A 19,320-nucleotide genomic window follows, 5' to 3' on the forward strand; every position below is an offset into this window, starting at 1 on the left:
ACTTTAAGGACTTAACAACATTACTTCAGTTATAGTACACCAACATCTCTGATACATTAGCACTAAGGGAACACTGAATGACCTGGTGGTTTTTGTCCATAAAACCACTCATCTAAGATTACCACAAAGTAAAAGATCTCTCAGCAAAATTATGCAACATTTTAGACACACCATACAAACATTGCTGATGAGTCACACATCAGTAATGTTTGTAGGTTGAGTGCATTTTTAAAACAATTTGTGCAAACTGCACTACAAGGTGGAATATTTGCAAAATCCTGACTACCTCATGATATTTTGTCTCAAAAATTAACCCTAGGAATATGTCAGTGCCATTAGGAAGAAATTATTGTGTCACCAACATTTTAACGTTAGACATATAATTTTAACAGCCTCTGTAAACTAATATCCTGGCTTACTCGAGGCTGCCGTTTTCTCTCACAGTTTCAATCAAAATTAGAAATGCTGCTCTGCCAGACTGAAATAACCAATAGTGCTGCCTGTTGTGCAGTTAGTTTCCAAAACACGTTATTCATGGTTACATACAATTTTAGACTGATGTGGGCCAAAGCCTAGCATAGCCTGTAACGTTATTATGACGGACACATTTTTTGAGTGAACTTGACTTTAAGTGACTTACAGGTTTCTTTAAAAAACTCTCTTATATCCAGCTTCTTCCTTGTTGCTGCCACCCTCCTCTCCTCCTTGCAGGTCCTGGCAGCGCAGGCTTGCCGCTGATAAAACTAAACAGAGCTCCCTGAAAGGCACAGCCAATCACATTGGCCATATTTGTCACATGAGGTAGGACTCCAGTAGAGGACGTAATTTAACTCTTTCTGCACCGCCAGGTGAACGAGACATTGACAGATCGTTTTTCTTTTCTTTCTATAGGTTTTGTTTTTCTTTACTCGAAGAGATCAAATTATTGGTGGGGACAAATCAATAATCGCTGGATATTGGTGGGGACGTGTCCCTTCCGTCCATGCCATATCTACGCCCTTGTGTTCCAGTCACATGATACAAAGTTGGCCCCAGGCTTCACCAGTGTGGCAAGTAACTGAGGCAACCTGCGACTGAATAACAGAGTTTAAAACACAAACCTAACTCCTTAAACTGCCACATCATGACATCATATCCACTTCACTGCCATGCCAAGATAACTTGTAGGGGACAATATAAGTATTACCACATCCCGATCACTTAATAGTAAAAGCTAACAGTGAAATGAAAGTGTCCTTGAAATAAGACTCTGCAAACTACAAAGTAAGAACTGATGATATGAATTTCCAGCCTGTGGTGCAGCCCAAACTTTCACAAGTCCCCTGGGCAGTATCTCCTTTTTCTTCAAGGTATGGAAACTTTTATTTATTGTCAGCCAGAGGCACCAAAAGTAAGTAAATGCCCCGAGAAAAGCAGAAAGTGAAAATGGGAATATTCAAATGTTTGACTAATTCAAAAGAAAACCATTTAATAAAACATGTTTGGCCCTGATGGTATTAAATAAAATTAGGTAGAACTATACTTGAGATATAAGCATGGATTAAAAACGTGACTGAATTATTTAAGGTTGATTTTTTTTTTTTTCACCTCAGGTCCTGAAATCACCAAGAACACCATATTTTTAAATAAAGTTCTGAAGATAATAAGAGTAGTAATTTGTGCAGACTTAAAAAAGAACAAAGCCCTTTGATGACTTTCATGTGCAAAGGTGCACATTGTTTCTCCTGTTTGTTGGTTTTCTTTATTCCTTAACTCTATAAACTAAACGTGAATTTTCTGAGAAATCATACTTAATAACAAGCAGAGGAACAGGTCGACCGGAACCCTTAAATCATCTACGGGAGCACTAGAAAAAAATAAAAGAAATAAGACTGCAATGACCCTGATGTGGGATGCAAAGCAGTAACACACAGTTTGACCTGTTTTCATATAAATGTCTCATTTTGTAGAAAGGCAGTGTATATTTCTCGTCTGCTGGGACCAAACAGTCAGTGTGAATGATTTATAGCCTACAGCTGTGGGGATAATACACCTGAATGAGTTAAATGGGGCAGAATTAGACCCAACACAGCTGAATATTGATGCTTTAGTAATACTTGTTAACCTAGAAGTCTTCAGGTATTTGGCTGAGAGATTGAAAGATGGAAATAAATTGTCAAATGGGAGACAAATTAAGAAGTGGTCTGGTTAAAGGATAGATGGATAGATTAGCATGAAAAGTGTCTTTGTTGGAGAAAGAGTGTTCAGTTTCAGGGCCATGGGAATTATAGCACAGTAACTCAAATAAGTTCATGATAACAAAGAAAGAATGATTAGAAAAGCAAAGACAGAAGAGAATGGTTGTTTAAAAATGAATTCATAATCGTGAGTACTGATTTGTATGCAGTACTGCACCGAAAACCTCTCTGCGATTACTTTGAATGCTTGCAGATTGCTGCAGTTGCCTCCAGTTCGAATAGAAAACATTGACTTGTCTACAAAGACTTGCCAGCTTCTCAGCAAGCAGTTGCAAAATTTAACAAAGTGGAATGCAAACCATCAAAGTAAGAGCTGTGTGTCAGCACTTCAACTCACACATTTCAGAATTTACCTTGAATGCAAAATATCTCAACTTTTGTGTTTGTGTAACCCTTTTCATGACTTCACTATTGGCAGCTTTGCAGGCAAACTAATGTTTTCCATGCAAACTAAAGGCAAATTCAGCAATTGTTAGTACAAATTTCACCTAGCAACTGCCAGATACCACTCACCAACTCCATCAACCTGTGATTGCAATGGTGTTGCTGAACCGTTTCTAGGCCTGGAGGCATAAAGGAAAGCAAGGAAATGAGCCAGAAGTAGAAGAAACATTGAGAACTGATGACAGCTCCCATCCAGATCCCCCAGAGTACTTTTTACAAAGAACAATGAAAGGAAAAAGGTCTGAAATGAGAACGTAGTTGTGTAATGTAGGCGGGAGTTTATTGATCTCTGGGTACTGAACTCCGTATAAAATGATACTCAAATAAATTTATTAAGCTTGATTATTGATTTAAAATACTGTTTGCTGAAACGCTGGATTCAGATCCTTGTATTTCTAATAAATCATATACATAACACATACAATGCCAACTTGAATTTACCAGCTAATGGAGAAAGGGATGACAGTGTACATTCATTAAGAAGATTTTAGATGAAACAATGGTCCCTTTTTAAATTAAAAGGCACCATTATATATAAGATTAGTACCATGTTGTATTAAAAAAGACTTTAGAGTAGTGATTGATGAACCGATTGAAGTATTTAATGTGAAAAAGTTGAGTCATTTTTCAATAACATTACATACAATCTGACTTCTTATTGCAACCAGAAGAGTTGACCCCCTACTGTTCACTGGAAGTAATTCATATAAATTAATTCCTAACTGGGTTTGCTGGCAGTTATCACTGACGCTTTACCTATTTCCTTGGAAAGCAAGGAAATAGGTAAAGATCCAAAATTGACACATGTAACACGATTTTATTTTTAAATATGAAAACGTTTTACAATATCCTTTAAATTCCAAGGCTTAGATAATAAAACTAGTTTTCATTCTGACTGATTCTTGCGCTGAAATAGCAGCTTATAGTCAAGCTGTGTGCTCAAGTGGTTTTGAAAACCTGCAAACAAATTGCACAGAGCGTTCAACAAATAGCTTAATCAGTCAAGCAGACCCCCAGCCCTATCTGGCATTTAAAAAGTGGACACTCCGTTCAAATAATAGCCCAGAGGTTACAAGTAATCATCACAGAACAATTCTCCTGTTCCCCAAGGAAATAACTCCCCAAAGCAGCTGCATTGTCCTTTTCTGTAAGCCCACAGAGTAATAACTCAGGTCGACACAACAGTGTTCACACAATGTAAAGAGGAGAGATGACAAGACCATGTGATTGGCACGTTGTTTTTCTTCTTCCTCTTTAATATTTTTTATTGAAAGAGTTATACAATAAGGCGCATATGAGGCATTATGAGAACAAAAGAACAACAGAGACATAGCAAATTTAAAAACTACCAGGCTGACCTGACCAGAAATAACAAAGCTAGTCAACTGTTCAAGAGGGTTAAAACGACTGATATTCTGAGGGGGGTATCTTTTAAAATCAGGTGAATGAGTGCATCTACAGGGTGGGCCATTTATATGGATACACCGTAATAACATGGGAATGGTTGGTGATATTAAAGTCCTGTTTGTGGCCACATTAGTATATGTGAGGGGGCAAACTCCTCAAGATGGGTGGTGACCCTCTACAAGAAAATGTAGATTTTTTTAAGCTTCCTTCTTTTCCTTCTGATTCAAGCTGAGTATTAAGTTTGTATTCCCATCTTCTAATATTATTTTGTTATTGGATAAGGAGCTTTGCACAAAACGTTTAAGATGTTTCTTGTTAAACCGGACACAATAAGGTAATATTTGGAGAACATGAAACACCTGCATTCATTTTTGTTAAGTGAAAATAAGCAACCCAACAATTCCTCTCAGTGCATCCTTCTGCCCAAAGACTCAGTCATGCATTCAGCATCATTAAACTCTTACAATTCAGAGATCAAAGACCCATTTTCTCAGTTATTTATAGAAGCCTAGCAGCTCTTAGTTGTGGAACTAAAGCCATACAACATCACATCATTAACAGTGTTTTCTCTTACAAAAATCACAGTTATTTTTATAATAGGGTGTTTATGGTCCTGGATTTCCGACGTAGGTTTTTGCTTTGGGATTCCTTGGGAATTCTTCTGCCTTCAGGGTCTCTTTTCGTTTGGCTTTCTTTTGGTCCTTGGTTTGTTGTCTACATTTTGACTTTAATTTATCAGGACAATTTCTGTTATTATTACTGAGTCTAACTATCCCTCAGGTGTTTGATGTTTTCCCCATGTCAATATTTGATTGAGTCAGAGAGTCTCAGTAATATCTGGAGCTGAATCATGCACATATATAAAAGAATTAAGAACATCAAAAGTCCTCATGAATTCCGCTGATGCAGCACATGGGGATTTCTTCTCAGAGCTGAACACTGAGATATATTTAGAGAGGAGAAGCTAAGTAAATAAAATCTGTTTTTATTATTATTATTTATATTCTATTCTATGTTATCCACACTTCAGAGAAAGAAGCTGTTCTGATGTTCTTTATGTAGTTCATCGTGATTCATTCATGTGTTTATGGGATTCTCTTTCAGCATTATTAAACTATTAAGACCACTGCTTTGCATTTCTTTGATCCTTTCCTTTGGCCTACAACATAACAGGGATTATGGTCCCCATATACTTTATTGATTTATTGAGGATTTGACAGGAGAGTCAAGGTAGCACATCTGAAAAGTCTTCTAGGTTTGCAATAAGTGGCTGCTGAGAACTGTAGTACTGTGATTGTAATGTAATAGGAAGTTCCAGTCTTATCTCATGGTGAAATTAGCAGAACATTAGATGAGACTTTTCATTCTTGTCAATGAAGATTTCAGATAGTTACAGAAGGTAATTCAGACACAAAATAGATTTTTTTAAATTTGTGTGCATTAAAGGACATTTAAAAGAGCAAAACAGACGTAAAAGCAAGTTCAAAATTGGTAAACAGGTAAGCAGGAGAATGAGAATCAATGTAAGACACAAATTAAATGTCTAACTTTAAAAACTTGTGTTGCTAAATAACATACCCCCCACCCCACGCAAAAAACAAACAGAAAAAAAAGAATGCAAAGAATTAATATACGTGTTGTTTATTCACAATAGAAAATGGAAAACATATCTAATTTTTAAAGCAAGTAAATGTACTAATTTAAGGAAAAATATAAGCTCATTTGGAAGTTGATGGTAGCGGCACATCTCACAAACGTTGCAGTCCGTAAACGTCTGGGAAGAGAGGAGACTGGCTGTTGGACTTCTGGGAGAGGACAGGTGTCCCATTCTTGTCTGATAGAGGATTCCAGCTGCTCACCAGTCCTGGGTCTACTTTGTCGCATTTTTTTCACCTCGTGCTTTTCAGTTGGTGACAGGTCTGGCCTCCATGAAAGCCAGTTCTGCACTTGGACTCTTTTACTACAAAGCCATGTTGTTGTAAAACCTGCTGTATGCTGTTTAGTATTGTCTTGCTGAAATATGCAAGGCCTTCCCTGAAAAAGACGTCGTCTGGATGGGAGTATATGTTGTTCTCTGTATATCTTTTTTGTATTTCAAATAAGCAAATTTACTGTGGAAGATCAAGTGATACAAATGAATGCTGAAACTACATTCACTTACTGTTCATTCACTGCATCAGCCTTAAACAAGATTATTATGGTTATAGAATTATATAAAGTTTATAAAGACTGTTTACTGAATATCTTATTGAAATGAATAGCTTATTCAAAATGGTTCCTACCTACTTAATTTTATTAATCAATAACAGAAGTTATCACACTGGTGAAGTGATAAAAGTCGTCCATGTCTAGTTAACAGTCCTCAGAAATCTGGTTTTAAGATTTGAATTTATAATATACAGGATTTATTGAATGCAATAAATAAGTTCCAGCTCTTCTAAAACTCAATTTCAATACAAAAAATCCCTATCCTTAAAGGCATATGAAACTGCTTTCACATTACAGGGTCACATTGTAGTCATTTTTACCCAGTATACCTCCAGTAGCTCTTTAAGTCTACCTGAAGCACATCTGGGATGCCTCCTGACAATCAGGGACAGTGCCAGATATGCCCTGCCATGCAGTTAAATCAACAAAAAAGACTCATAGAAATGTGATAATCTGTTTGCTGTTTTGATTTTCCACTCTCTCTCATGTCAGGGTTGGGTCAGGCAGCTGAAGATCCGCCTGTGAGTGGAATCACGGATTCCTGCTCTTCAGCTGTCACACCTGCTCCTCACACCAACTCTACTCACTACTCAGCTGCCTGCCTATGAGTTTGTTTGCTGGTGCAAAACAGATCAGTGTCCCCATTTCACGTATTCTCCCCAGACCTGCTAACTAAGTAATCTCACATACTCTCCATAAAACTCCCTGGAACAATTCTGTGGAACACCTTTACCTGTCTATGGATTAACCTGGGCTAATTTACCCCTCTCCTCTCTCAGTGGCTCCCAAACTCAAATTGTCCTCATTATATTTCCTTGTTGGTATTCAATAAACCTTTTGAACGTTGAATTTGTCTGCACTGGGTCCTGCTTAAGAGTCCACATAGGGTTTTTTTTTCTATTTTGTCATGCAACAGTAATCTCAAACAAATTGGTCCATATGTGTTGTTTTACAAGATATCTATTATTTCCATAGAGATTAAAAAGAGCTTGTGAAGCTGATAAATTGATTAGTGCATGTTGTGTTCCAGCATTGATAAAAACAAATATTTTGGAGGTTGTGACCCCCAAAAAAGAATTTTAAAAATCTCAGATTTGTCATTATAACTGGTGTTTTTAAGTAATTCAAAAATGTTGTAATTAAAGTGTGGAAAAAGATGTCTGAGGGGTTTTTGTTTTTACACATTTAGTGTTCCTTAAGACTGCAAAATACCACCCTCAATGCAGATTAAAAAAAATCAAAAGCTTGGAGAATGATAAATTTTCTATATCACCGCACAATATCTATCTAAATGAAGAAAACACATGAGAGCTGTGTCTCAGTTGCCAAGCTAATTTTTTAGAGGTTGAGGGAATAAAAAGGTATATGTAGTCTCCACCATCAAAGGCAAAGAAAAGATCAAAAGGAATTAAAATAGAGGAATGCCCACCACTGGCAGGAAGATCATTAGTGAAATAAAAGAAAAAAAGTATCTCTCAGCAGTGTTATTTAAAGAGTGATTGTTTCCCTGGTAGAAGTACCAATAAATCTAAACTTGCATGTATATCTTAAAGTTTACAAACTACAGCATTTAATAATAATGACAAGAACTTTTATATGAATAAAACTCATTAAACTCTAAATTTACTTAAAGAAACAACAGTTTGTTACCCTCAGGATGCTCTCTAGATGTAGTGTTTAGATTTCTTCGATTTTATGAATGCAGACTTCCTTTTGACAAACTTTTTTTTAAATTATGTTTCTTTTTACATTTTTTCTCTTTTTGTTTGGAATTTATTTATGCATGCTTTATTTATGTAACTACTTTGGTCCCGTTGAATTCCACTGTAGTTTGCGTTTTGGCCAGCAGAGGACGGGGGTGAGCACACACCCGACGTCGGACTCGTAATAATACGGCGAAGACACCAAAGAAGAAGAAGAAGAAGCAGAAGTTTCCGGTGCAACAGCTAGGCATCATCATGCCTACTGCTGTGATTATGGAGGAAAATTTTGATAAATTATTAGAGCAGTGTGAAGCCCAAGAGCTTGAGGTAAGGACTTTGTGATCTTAAATATGAACAGGAAGGTCGCAGAGATTTTGTGGCTTTGAAAGCAGGATGGGAACGGTGCGGTTTCTAGATATTTTAGGCTAGCGTATTGGCTACAAAACCTAGCCTGTGTGTAGCCTACCTTAAAGCTCTGTGAAATTAACTTATCAAACACGTTTTCTGGTAGGCGAAACATTCTCATGTTAAAAATGAGATATAGGCTTTTGCAACGTGTTCATGTTGGACTGCTCTTTGCTTTACCTTTGCCTTTACTTGCCAGCAGATAGTAGGAAGTTAGCGGTCATAATCTCTCCGTTAAATTGGAACATATCTGCAGGTCATGTGTTTGATTTAAGAACCTTTAAGTCTTGTCTGTGTTGACAGTCTGTCTGTCTATCTGCATGCAGCCTACGGACTGACAGTTTATAGTATAAGAATAAGTGAGCGAGACCAGTACTGTAATGTTAGAAGGAGCTAAAACTATTAACTGGACGCTTGCTGGGTGAACATCAGCGACTATTTTTTATTATTATTATTATTATGACAATAATAAGACAATAATAATAACCCATTTTCTCTGAGAAGTAACATTTGTTCAGTTTTCGGCTTGTTTTAGTTCTAATGTTTAATCGCACACCTGCATTTCTTTGTAACAGGCTCCAGGGGGCATTGCAACACCTCAGGTCTACGCTCAGCTGCTGGCGCTCTATTTACTTAATAATGACATGTAAGTCACTGATCTCTGATCTCTATGTGTTTATAAAGAGAAATAAATTTAAATGTATATTTGAGTCTCAGATTGCAGGTAGCTGATTTAGTTGATGAGCCCCTTTTTACTGCCTGTATCTGTATTATGAATGTGTTGTGTGTTTTCCTAACAGGAATAATGCCAGGTATCTATGGAAGAGGATTCCCCAAGCAATAAAATCGGTAAGCTTGTTAAAACATGTGTAAACACTGCTAAAGAAATAACATTTGAGCATGTAAATGTGAACGGTAAATGCTGTTTACTTTAAAATCCAATGTTGGTTTTATTACATTTTTCAAACCTACTCATACTGTCATGTATACAGTTACTAGACACTTTGTAAGGTGCACTTTGCTAGTACTGGATGAGCCCTTTTTTGCCCTCAGAGCCGCCTTAATTCTTCGTGCCATAGATTCAACAAGGTGCTGGTGTTAGAGGTTTTGGTCCATGTTGACATGATGTCATCACACAGTTGGTGCAGATTTTTTGGGTGCTTATCTCTGACATAAATCTCCTGTTCTGCAACCTCTCTAAACGCTGTACTTGCTTAAGATATGGTGACCGTGGAGCCCATTTGATTAGCCTTCCTAACAGTTTGACCATTCTCCTCTAAACTCTGTCATAAACAAGAAGTGGCACTCATTTGACTTTTCCTTTTTTCTAAAAATACAGTGTAAATCCTAGAGATGTGGGGAAAAATCCCAGCAGATCAGAAGTTTCCTAAATACTCAGACCAGCCCATCTGACACCACCAACCATTCAAAGTGTCTTGTATTACCTTTCTTCGTCATTCGAATACTCAATTTGAATAGCATTTTGTCTTTGTCTCGTCTTGTTTGAATGCACTACGTTAATGTCATGTGACTGGTTGATTTAATGAGTAAAGACAAACTCATGGATTGGAGAAGTCCTTTAATGACTGAGCAGCTAGATCCATCATAGCATCACAAAGGGATGGTACAAGGAGCCAATGGTGAGAGGCTGATATGGAATAAAGATTTCTTTTTCTAGTCCCTGTTTGCCTTGGATCAACTGGAGGCTTTTCATGGAGCTTTCAGAACAATATGATAATAAGGAATTATATTCTAGCTCCAAATTAGAAGTTAGAAATGTATAGTCTGTGTTTTTCCATCAGCTTTTTGCCATTGTGGTGCCTGCATCACATTTAATATTAAGGGCAAACATTTTTTTACCACCCTGACACAAGCAGTTCTGTGTTTCTAGAAAAATTGCTCAACTGTAAATGTAAGTAACTAAAAACATATGTAATTGGCATTTTGACTTGTATTGCAAAATGATCTTAAGTCCTGTCAGATCAATTTGCCCCACAGGAAAACTTTTTGGACCTGCTTAGACAACCAAGAGAGCACTATGAAATAAATGGAATTATGGTACTGCCAATCAAGTCATGACTTCTTGCCAAGTCCAAGAAAAGACAATTTAAGGATGATGGAACCATTATGATCCAACAGTCTTACATATATATTGGGCTGTGAATGCTCTTTACAGTAGCATTAAAACCACTACCTGCTCAAGTGTTGCATGCTGATTGTGTTTGAAATGCTTTTTACTTGTTTCCTGCAGGCAAATCCTGAATTAGCAGCTATTTGGGCAGTGGGCCAGCGTATTTGGCAGAGAGACTTTCCAGGGATCTACACAGCCATTGCTGCTTATCAGTGGTCGGAGAATATTCTTCATGTCATGGAGGCCCTTAGAGGTAACCAAAAAATGTTAAGAACACTAGCTGACTTCTCGTGCCTCACGTTGACTTGTTATTACACTTTTCAGATTAATTATGCTTCCAAATATTCTTTATGTGATATATAAATTTGGCTCTGTTGAAACTAGAAACTAAGGCAACATGTTCTTTCAGCACGTTTAAGTGAGTTCAATATTTTAAAAAAGTTTCATAAATCATTTAGAATAACTGCCAGCAGGGGGCAACAGCTGAACCCAGTCAGGGCTATGATGCAACAAAGCAATGGGAAAATAAACAGAAACCCTCATGGTCATGAAGGGTACATCAAATAACCACAACAAGATACTTGCATATTAAGAAGGTGGTTGCGTACCTACATATTTTTGTCTGTTTTTCAGATCACCTTCTCAACTTTAAAGGAATTATTTTCTAGAAACATCAGGTCATAAAGTTATATCATCCGATGGTCACAGTTCTAGCTGCATTTGTATCATGTGCCAATTACATTGTGCAACAGTTTAAAAATAGCTTCTCACTTATGTTTATGACACTGTGTGTTGATCAGATATTAATGCTCAGTACACTATGTCATAGCACAGTTAAGCAACCACTGGTCATAACTGCTTAGTAGATGTGTGAATAAACATTAACATTAACAAAAAATGCACAACAGTCAAGAACTGCAGCATTTATTCAAGATTACATTTTTTTGCAATCTGACTGTACTTCCAGGCACTTAATGTACTGAGTGTATTCATGACCATCATACAGCTCACACTAATTCAAATATTGCATAATATATATTTTTTCCATCAATGTGTTAAAAGAATATATCTCCAAATGTATAAATTATTCTGAATATTTTTAATAAATCTGTTTAAATCAAAGCCACAAAAGGAAGACATTAAATATATTGAGAACCTAAAAAGTAATAAAATATATTATCATCTTATCTTAAATTTAATTTAATTTAAGAGTCTCACTAAATTGTGTATTTTATTATTAAAAGCATCAGGTTACAGTGCTGAAGAATAAGCATTGCAAAAGAAAGAGACTAGCAGATAAATTATCATTTAGGAAAAAAAGAGGTTTAAATGTTGTGTCAGTGGTAGTTTAATAAACATAATTGATCCTCAGCCATTTGCTGTTATCAGTTAGTTTAATTTAAAACATATAAAAATTGTTTTTCTGTACAGTCCCTCCATTTACTAAACAGAACCGGTTACATAAATTGGCACATTGAGCAGATAAATTAAAAGAAATCAAATGGAAAAACAGCCAAGTCACAGGATCTTGACTCAGACTTGTTTACCAATAATACTGAGCCCCCTTTCTCATGTCGAGCTCCTCTGAGCCGGTCACATGGACCCTGTTTGTCTGTGCTCAGTTGGCCACTTGGGTCACTGTTAGAGGGGACTCGGCGCCCACTGGGGCATGTGACACATGCTGCAATGGGTAGGAGGGGGCGTTTCGGTGAAAAGATCCTAGGCTAGCAAGCGGGTAGGAATGCCTGGTGGAAAGGATCGGGTGTCACCAGCTGTGAGTGTGCAGTATAAAGGACAGAGCTGCTAGCTCTCAACCAGAATAGATATCAGCATTTCAAGTACGGCACACCAACAGGAGAAGTTCTTAGACGCTGTACTCTCTTTTAGCAACTCAGCTTTTAGCTTTCTCCTTGTGAGAACAGAAGACTTCTAGTCTAGGTGTACGCATAAAACTTACGAAATGGACATCCAGAGGACAGGATCTGTGGTTCGGCCCCCCAGCCCCATGGATAGCCTTGAGAAGCAGCTGAGCTGCCCCATCTGCCTGGACATGTTCACGAAGCCTGTGGTCATCCTGCCTTGCCAGCACAACCTGTGCCGTAGCTGTGCCAGTGACCTCTATGACTCGCGCAACCCGTACCGCTTTTCTGGTGGCGTCTTTCGCTGTCCTACCTGCCGGTTTGAGGTTGTGCTCGACCGCCATGGTGTGCACGGGCTTCAGCGAAACCTGTTAGTGGAAAATATCATTGACATCTACAAGCAGCAGCAAGAACTAAGTGGCAGTGGAAAGACAGAAACCAACCTGAAGCCTAAAGAGTCCAAAGAGCCAAAGTGCCAGGAACATGAGGATGAGAAAATCAACATCTACTGTGTGACCTGCCAAACACCCACCTGCTCCATGTGCAAAGTGTTTGGCCAGCATAAGGACTGTGAGGTGGCCCCTCTAACAGCTGTTTATGAGACCCAGAAGGGTGAACTGAGTAATGCTATCGATACTCTGGTGACCAGCAATGGTCGCCTGCAGTCTCTGCTCAATCAGATGGAAGACGCCTGCCGTGCTGTACAGGAAAACGCTCAGCGTGCCAAGCAGGGCCTCGCTGAGCGGTTTGATCTGCTATATGCTATCCTAGAAGAGCGTAAGGGCATTTTACTTGAGCAGATTGGGAAAGAGCAAGATGAAAAGGTGGCAGCTCTGCGGGCACTGGCTCAGCGTTACGGTGAGAGACTGCAGGCCAGCTCAGAGCTGACCGATTCGGCTGTGAGGGCATTGGAGCAGAGCGGAGCTGCTGAGTTCCTGTTGGCTTCGAAGGGCCTTATCACACAGACCAAAGATGCAGCCAAAGCTTCACTGGGGGAAGAAAGGCCCGAGCCAGGCTTTGAGAAGATGGACCACTTCACTATATCAACGGAACATGTTGAAAGAGTCCTTGGAAAAATGGACTTTGGAGTGGTTGGAGACGATGATGAATTTGAGGATGCAGAGGAGGAGGAGGAAGAGGAGGAAGAAGAGGAGGAATGATGAGAATTGGAAGTTGTTTTGAACTTAAGTACTCTTGAAGGTGTTTTGAAATAGGGCAGTGTTTGTCTTGAGGACTCTGAATTTAATGTTGAATGAAATATTAAGGAGGTGAAAGAGGATGTGGGCTGAAACTGTTTGCCCTGTCAGTGCAATATCTAATTTCAGTGTCATATTCATTCTTTTTTTCTTAAGTTCTTTTTATACTTTTGTACCTCTAAGTCTGTTAAATGTAGAAACAGGTAGTATTTAGGAATAGTTGTTATTTTAGATTTCCTTTCTCACTTTTTTTTGTGGAATTGGTGATCAACTGACCTCGATGTAATCACCAAGTCTGTTGTTACTGGTAATAAACCTGCATGAATTGAAGCAGCAATGTTCTTTATTTTTAGCTCAATGTAAGCCCAACTTAAAATATTGTTTTATTTATATTAAATAAATGGGGATTAGAGGGAAAAAACCCCTACATGTCTTAGGATTATTTTGGTGCTACAGACTTTTGGAGTGCTTCCATCAGAATGGTTCCCAGTCTGTTGCTGCTCTTACTTGGCAGTGGACTGTATTTAAAAATAAAGCCCCTTGCCATGTCCTGTCTGCTTTGCCTTTGCTGGTGAAAAGTGGGGGCTATTTTTAAGAGGTGAGATGGTGAGAGGTGATAGCTCACCCTGGAATAGACTGACATGGAAGGACAAGCCAGGTCCCGTTTCTCCTGCATAAAACTCCCATCCTCCCACTCACTGATGTCTTACTCAGCACCTCCAACCCAACTCTGAAGTGTCAGAGGGGCATGCTAAGAAAGGCCCGTCCAGTTGCCACACAAGTCATTCTCTAGCGGCCAAGAGGCCATGGTAAAAATATACATCTTCCCTGAGGCTGGGTTACAGAAAAAAACCCTTGAGGTGATCGGCCTTGTTGGGTCAGGAGCATTTGAATTTACAGATGGTCAGCTGCCAGAAAGTTGTTCCAACACAAGAAGCAGTTTTATAAGCGGTGTCTCTTTTTAATAGGAGTTTTTAGCATAGTGATGCACAACAAAATGGGTTTCATTTGGATTTCTTGATTTAAGAGGTTGTTTGAATCAGAACAGTATTTAAATAAATAATGATTGTGGCTGTTTGATCTCAGGCCTACATTTCAGGGACGACACAGAGGACACCCAGTCAGTTTTTATAGTCCAACATATTTTTTTTAGCTTGTTTTTGGCTAAGCTTTTGTTTTCAGTGCAGTTTAGTTTGTCTACAAAAACTTTGTCTTTATTCGAGTCACAGTTACACAGTTCATTTTTTTAAGGTTCAGGATAAGAATTATTTAGAAAAAGCTTTTGTAACATTTTAGTGAGACAGAACACCCTGCCAGAATATGATTATGAATTATTTGTTCTTTTGGATATATTTAATGATCCCCACCACACACAAACCCAAACACACACTGATCTCAATCAGTAGAATCACACCATTCTTCTAGCACTCTTCCTTTACATAAATAAAGATTTATTTTTTAATAAATTAATGGAAGAAACAAATTGGTGTATCTAATGGTCAAAATTCCCTAGAGCTGGACCCACAGATCATCCCCCCCATGCTGAAACGCCACCTACAGTCATGACTTTGGTTAAAACTCAAGCGCAGCTGTTGCGTAAACTGTGTTGACATATTTTCCAAGACATGTGTTCAGCTTCTTTTTGCCTCTTTTTAATAAGTGCAGTAACATGCAGTAACATTTAGGACAGGAAGCTCGTTGGACATCACAATGGGAACGCGCTCTTGACAATCTCCGGCCTTCCCCTACACAGCTGTCTTTTCTCATCCCACTTGTTATTGTTACCGCTGCTAACGGCTGCAGCAGACAGGAGGATGATTGTTGGTATACACACAACCCGTTGCTAGGCTATAAAACACCAAAGGCCATAACCCCAAGGCACTTGCGTGATAGCTGCTGTAGCAGCAGCAAATACCTGCCAGCGTATGTTGTTTCTGAGGCCCTGTCACTCCTACAGTAATCTCCACAGCACGTCAAGTCAGGCTAGATAAACAGGGCAGTTTGGAAGCTGAAGCCAGAGCCTGCTGATAAAGTCTTCAACGGGTCTGTGGTGTGAGCATATTCATGATTCGGCTTAAGCATGCTTCATTTAACAGATCTTTAATTAAGTGTACTTGATTGTGGAATTCATTTTAAGTCAAAGTTTCCTGAACAACAAATGCAAGATTTCACTTAAAGCAAACCCAGATGGTACGAGGAATTAAAGACAGACAATGTTTTGTTAAGACTAGCTTTGTTTGATTTACCCAGAGCAGTTCCTGTTAGAGCTGCGTGTCATTGTGTGTTTGTTTGGGCTGGGATGAAGTGACTTGCCAAACACATACAATTACCACAAGAAAGGTGAAAAATCTGCAAAGTCGGCAGAGTGAGAAACAAAGAGCTTCTTCCAAGGCCAGTGCACTGTCTAGTTTTAAAGAAATCATCATCAGAATTTGTTAAGTTCCTTTCCCACCACATTCTCTGAAATTTGGTCCAGGAGGCGTTGTGTAATCTTGCAGATGGACAGAGAAACAAATACCCTTACTTGACATTTACTCAGGATGTAACAATTTAGAAACTAAGACTAAAGCCATGATGCAGCTGTTCAGTTTTATTAGGATGATACGTCTCATACTTAAAACATGAAGTTGGGAAAACGCATTACTGATGATGCATGTTGGGAGTGACAGATCTGGGTTATGGCATAAGTGAGACAGTACAACAGATGGAAAATCCTCTCCAGCATTGACATTTCAGTATTAAGTGATGCCCCAGGGATGAGATCAGTGATGCACGCTACATGAGTGCAGCTGACCATAGCAGAACAAAGCCTCTGAATATCCATAAAACTAATCAATGACCCTAAAGTGTTAAAGTCAGTGGAAGAACACAAATTATTGCCTGAAAATGCAATAATGATTGGGCTTGAATTTATTGCATTGCATATTCTAAACGGAAACAGTTTGATAACCAGATTTCACTATTAAGGACCAAAGGCAGTGATAAATCATGTAAAAATAACAGAAGATAAAAACAATGTTCTTAATGATGCCTACTCAATCCATGGAAAAATCAGTGAGTGATCCCAAGTGACCTGCAAAAATCATCAGATTTTGTGTACATGAGCTTTACTTTTTTCATTCAAGCCATGCAAAATATTTACAGACCCTCAGAGTGCAAAGGTGTGGGTTGAAATTTGGAGCTTTTTTTTTTTTGTCCGCTTACTGGTCCAGGATTTTAACTGCATGAATACCAAAGAGATCCACATGACATCTTCAGAGTTGAGGGAAAAAGTAAAAAAAACCATTAAGTTCTGCTTAAAAACTGGAGCCAAATCGATTTTACACCCACACTAAGGGTCGTGATCTAAGGAGAAAATGTTTCTGTCCAGCCCTGTAACCACATTTTCATACCAGCCTCATCGTCCAGCCACAGTTCCTTTTGGGTCAGAATAATTTTCCTTAATGTATTTTGACAGTCTGTAATTCTGGCAGGTTTTATAGCATGACGGTAAAACTATACATAGCTTTTTAAATATAATAAAGTTGTGCTCAGAGGGAAAGATCTATTCAGAATACTTTTTTAAATACATGTTTCATATCTAATTTAAAACAGCCTGTGAATATAGATTATTTGTGCTTTGTACGTTATGAGATGAACAGTCTGTTCAGTGGTTCATTATAATCTGATGTGTTTCTGGTTCTCAGAGCTTTGTTCCTTAGAATATAATAAATCACTCCTGAAGAATTGTTCGTCACAGCATGTGACCTCCTGTGCTGTTGCTCATTAGAAGTGCTGTTTACATGAGACATGTTGCTTAAATATCATGTTAAAATGCTGCAACATCATACTCTCCTCGTGCCTGGAAGCTCCCAGCAAGTTGCCCTGTTTGCTGTGCACTTTAAATAGAACCAGAGCCTAGATTTAGCTCATATGCACTCCATATGCACCTATCTCATATGTCTTCACAGAGAGCACACGGCAGCGGGCGTACAGCCTTGTGGCCCAGGCGTACACTTCCATCGCAGCGGAGGATTTTGCTGCCTTTGTGGGCTACTCTGTGGAAGAAGCGGTGAAGGGTAATGTTATATCTGCTTTTTTTAGTCAGCCAGTAATCTTGCTCTCAATTTTATCACATTACTTTATACAGAGTTATTAAGAATATTTTTTTCCTCACTTCAAAGGTGTGGTGAGCCAAGGCTGGCAGGCAGACGCCAACACCAGGATGGTGATGCCCAAAAAACCAGGTAGGTGGCAGTGTTGCTCTGTTAAACTGCGACCAGGATGTACCCAAAAGGAACCGAGCATCCAACTCCCAAGCGTCTCCTCCCCGGGGATTTTATTAGACACATAAAAATGCTGTGAGCACAGATTTAGGACTTGGGTCATGCTGACATTGTTTTTCCTTGAAGTTCTTGAAGTATGTGATTATCGTCCATATAGCCCAAATTTTATCACGGTCACATGTCCACGATTCAAAGTTTCAAGGCCTAATCCACGGGTTTGATTTATGTGGACATACCAGGAGGACATCTGTCTTATCTGTAATCATCAGAACTTACTGCATGACTGAAGCATCTGCTGCACACATGCATGCACACATGCATGCAACCAACCAACCCACCCACATAAATCCCCCAACTTTCTTCCTTAGTTTTTATTGGCTCTTTTAGTTGTTGATCTCACACCGGAAACAATTCTGTTTGAGATGGATGTAAAAAATTGTGCTGGCCTGGCAGGTAGTTGTTGTTTAACAGGTCAGGAGTAGTCTTGAGCTCACTTCTAGATGTGAACAGTTGGTCTAACTCGAATGAGCTTAGCTTCAGAGTCAGAGCATGTGGGCTAAAGAGCTAAAACTGAAAGGATGTAAGAAGATCGATAGCATTTGGCACAAGAGGAATCTCCCTCTGACTCAACTTCTCCTCCTCCGTGTCTCTCTCCTTCAACAGATCCTCCCCCTGTCTCGTTGGTTCCAAATGAGCAGCAGTTGGCCAGACTCACTGACTACGTGGCTTTTCTTGAGAACTGATAACCCACCACAGCCACTACCACCCGTTTTCACCCGCTCGGTAGTGAGGGAGAATACAAGACTCTTCATCCTTCCTGCAGCCCTGGTTGAGACGTACACCCACCCCACCCCCCATCATCTTGCATGATTTCTCTGGGACATGGCTATTTATGTTCAGTGACTAATAAACCCTCTGCTCTTGATGTGTTGAAAATTTCAGACTGTGATGTACATTTTTATGCTCTTCGCGAACCCACCTGATGTCTAGATTTGGCCGTTTTTCAAAGGAAGCTTCATTTTCCCGTCACCAACTAATTCTTTCCTCCCAGCAGAAGTACACAAACCAGCTTGTACAGTCCTCTCCTTCTGTTTTAGCGTTTAAAGTTGGCCTTGATATAAATGTCATCGGGTAACAGGAGTCTTGGCATGCATGCATCACCGTACGGAGACCTCATTTTGAAATTTTATGTTTTGACTGGTGAATAAATATTTTGCTGTTTCTATATTTCTGGTACTGTTCTTCTGAGTTTTGTCTGTAATTGGTGTTGTATTTCAGAGTCAACATTCACTGTAAATGAAAGTTTGTTGTCTTCTGTGGCCCAATATGAGGAAGCAGCCCTGTATTTATGTATGATTATGGACCACCAGGTAAGTTGATATTGGAGCAAATGGATATTTATACCCCAAAATCACATAAATTGTTCTGGAAAATGAAACGAGTTGCAGTTTAATCCTGGCGGTGG

General features: G+C 38.9%; 2 protein-coding genes across 2 annotated transcripts; both read left to right on the forward strand.

Moving 5' to 3' along the window:
• Positions 1–8,201: 8,201 nt before the first annotated feature.
• cops8 (COP9 signalosome subunit 8) lies at positions 8,202–19,082 on the forward strand. The gene is made up of 7 exons (XM_006803756.3): positions 8,202–8,326; positions 8,980–9,050; positions 9,205–9,253; positions 10,656–10,788; positions 17,541–17,648; positions 17,754–17,816; positions 18,519–19,082. Exons 1-7 carry the CDS (start codon positions 8,255–8,257, stop codon positions 18,596–18,598), a joined length of 576 nt encoding a protein of 191 aa, XP_006803819.2. The 5' UTR covers positions 8,202–8,254; the 3' UTR covers positions 18,599–19,082.
• Positions 12,290–13,920, forward strand: trim63b (tripartite motif containing 63b). The gene has a single exon (XM_006803755.3). The coding sequence runs from the start codon at positions 12,496–12,498 to the stop codon at positions 13,552–13,554; it is 1,059 nt and encodes a 352-aa protein (XP_006803818.1). The 5' UTR covers positions 12,290–12,495; the 3' UTR covers positions 13,555–13,920.
• Positions 19,083–19,320: the final 238 nt, after the last annotated feature.

This window comes from Neolamprologus brichardi, chromosome 16, assembly GCF_056152115.1.
Source record: "Neolamprologus brichardi isolate AB-2024 chromosome 16, ASM5615211v1, whole genome shotgun sequence".
Taxonomy (NCBI): Eukaryota; Metazoa; Chordata; class Actinopteri; order Cichliformes; family Cichlidae; genus Neolamprologus; species Neolamprologus brichardi.

Excerpts from the sequence above, each read along its gene's own strand:
- trim63b (XM_006803755.3), top strand. The coding sequence starts at position 12,496 with ATGGACATCCAGAGGACAGGATCTGTGGTTCGGCCCCCCAGCCCCATG.
- cops8 (XM_006803756.3), top strand. The coding sequence starts at position 8,255 with ATGCCTACTGCTGTGATTATGGAGGAAAATTTTGATAAATTATTAGAG. Across the intron at positions 17,649-17,753 it reads TGTGGAAGAAGCGGTGAAGG|GTGTGGTGAGCCAAGGCTGG; the intron begins GTAATGTTATAT and ends CTCACTTCAAAG. Across the intron at positions 17,817-18,518 it reads GGTGATGCCCAAAAAACCAG|ATCCTCCCCCTGTCTCGTTG; the intron begins GTAGGTGGCAGT and ends CTCCTTCAACAG.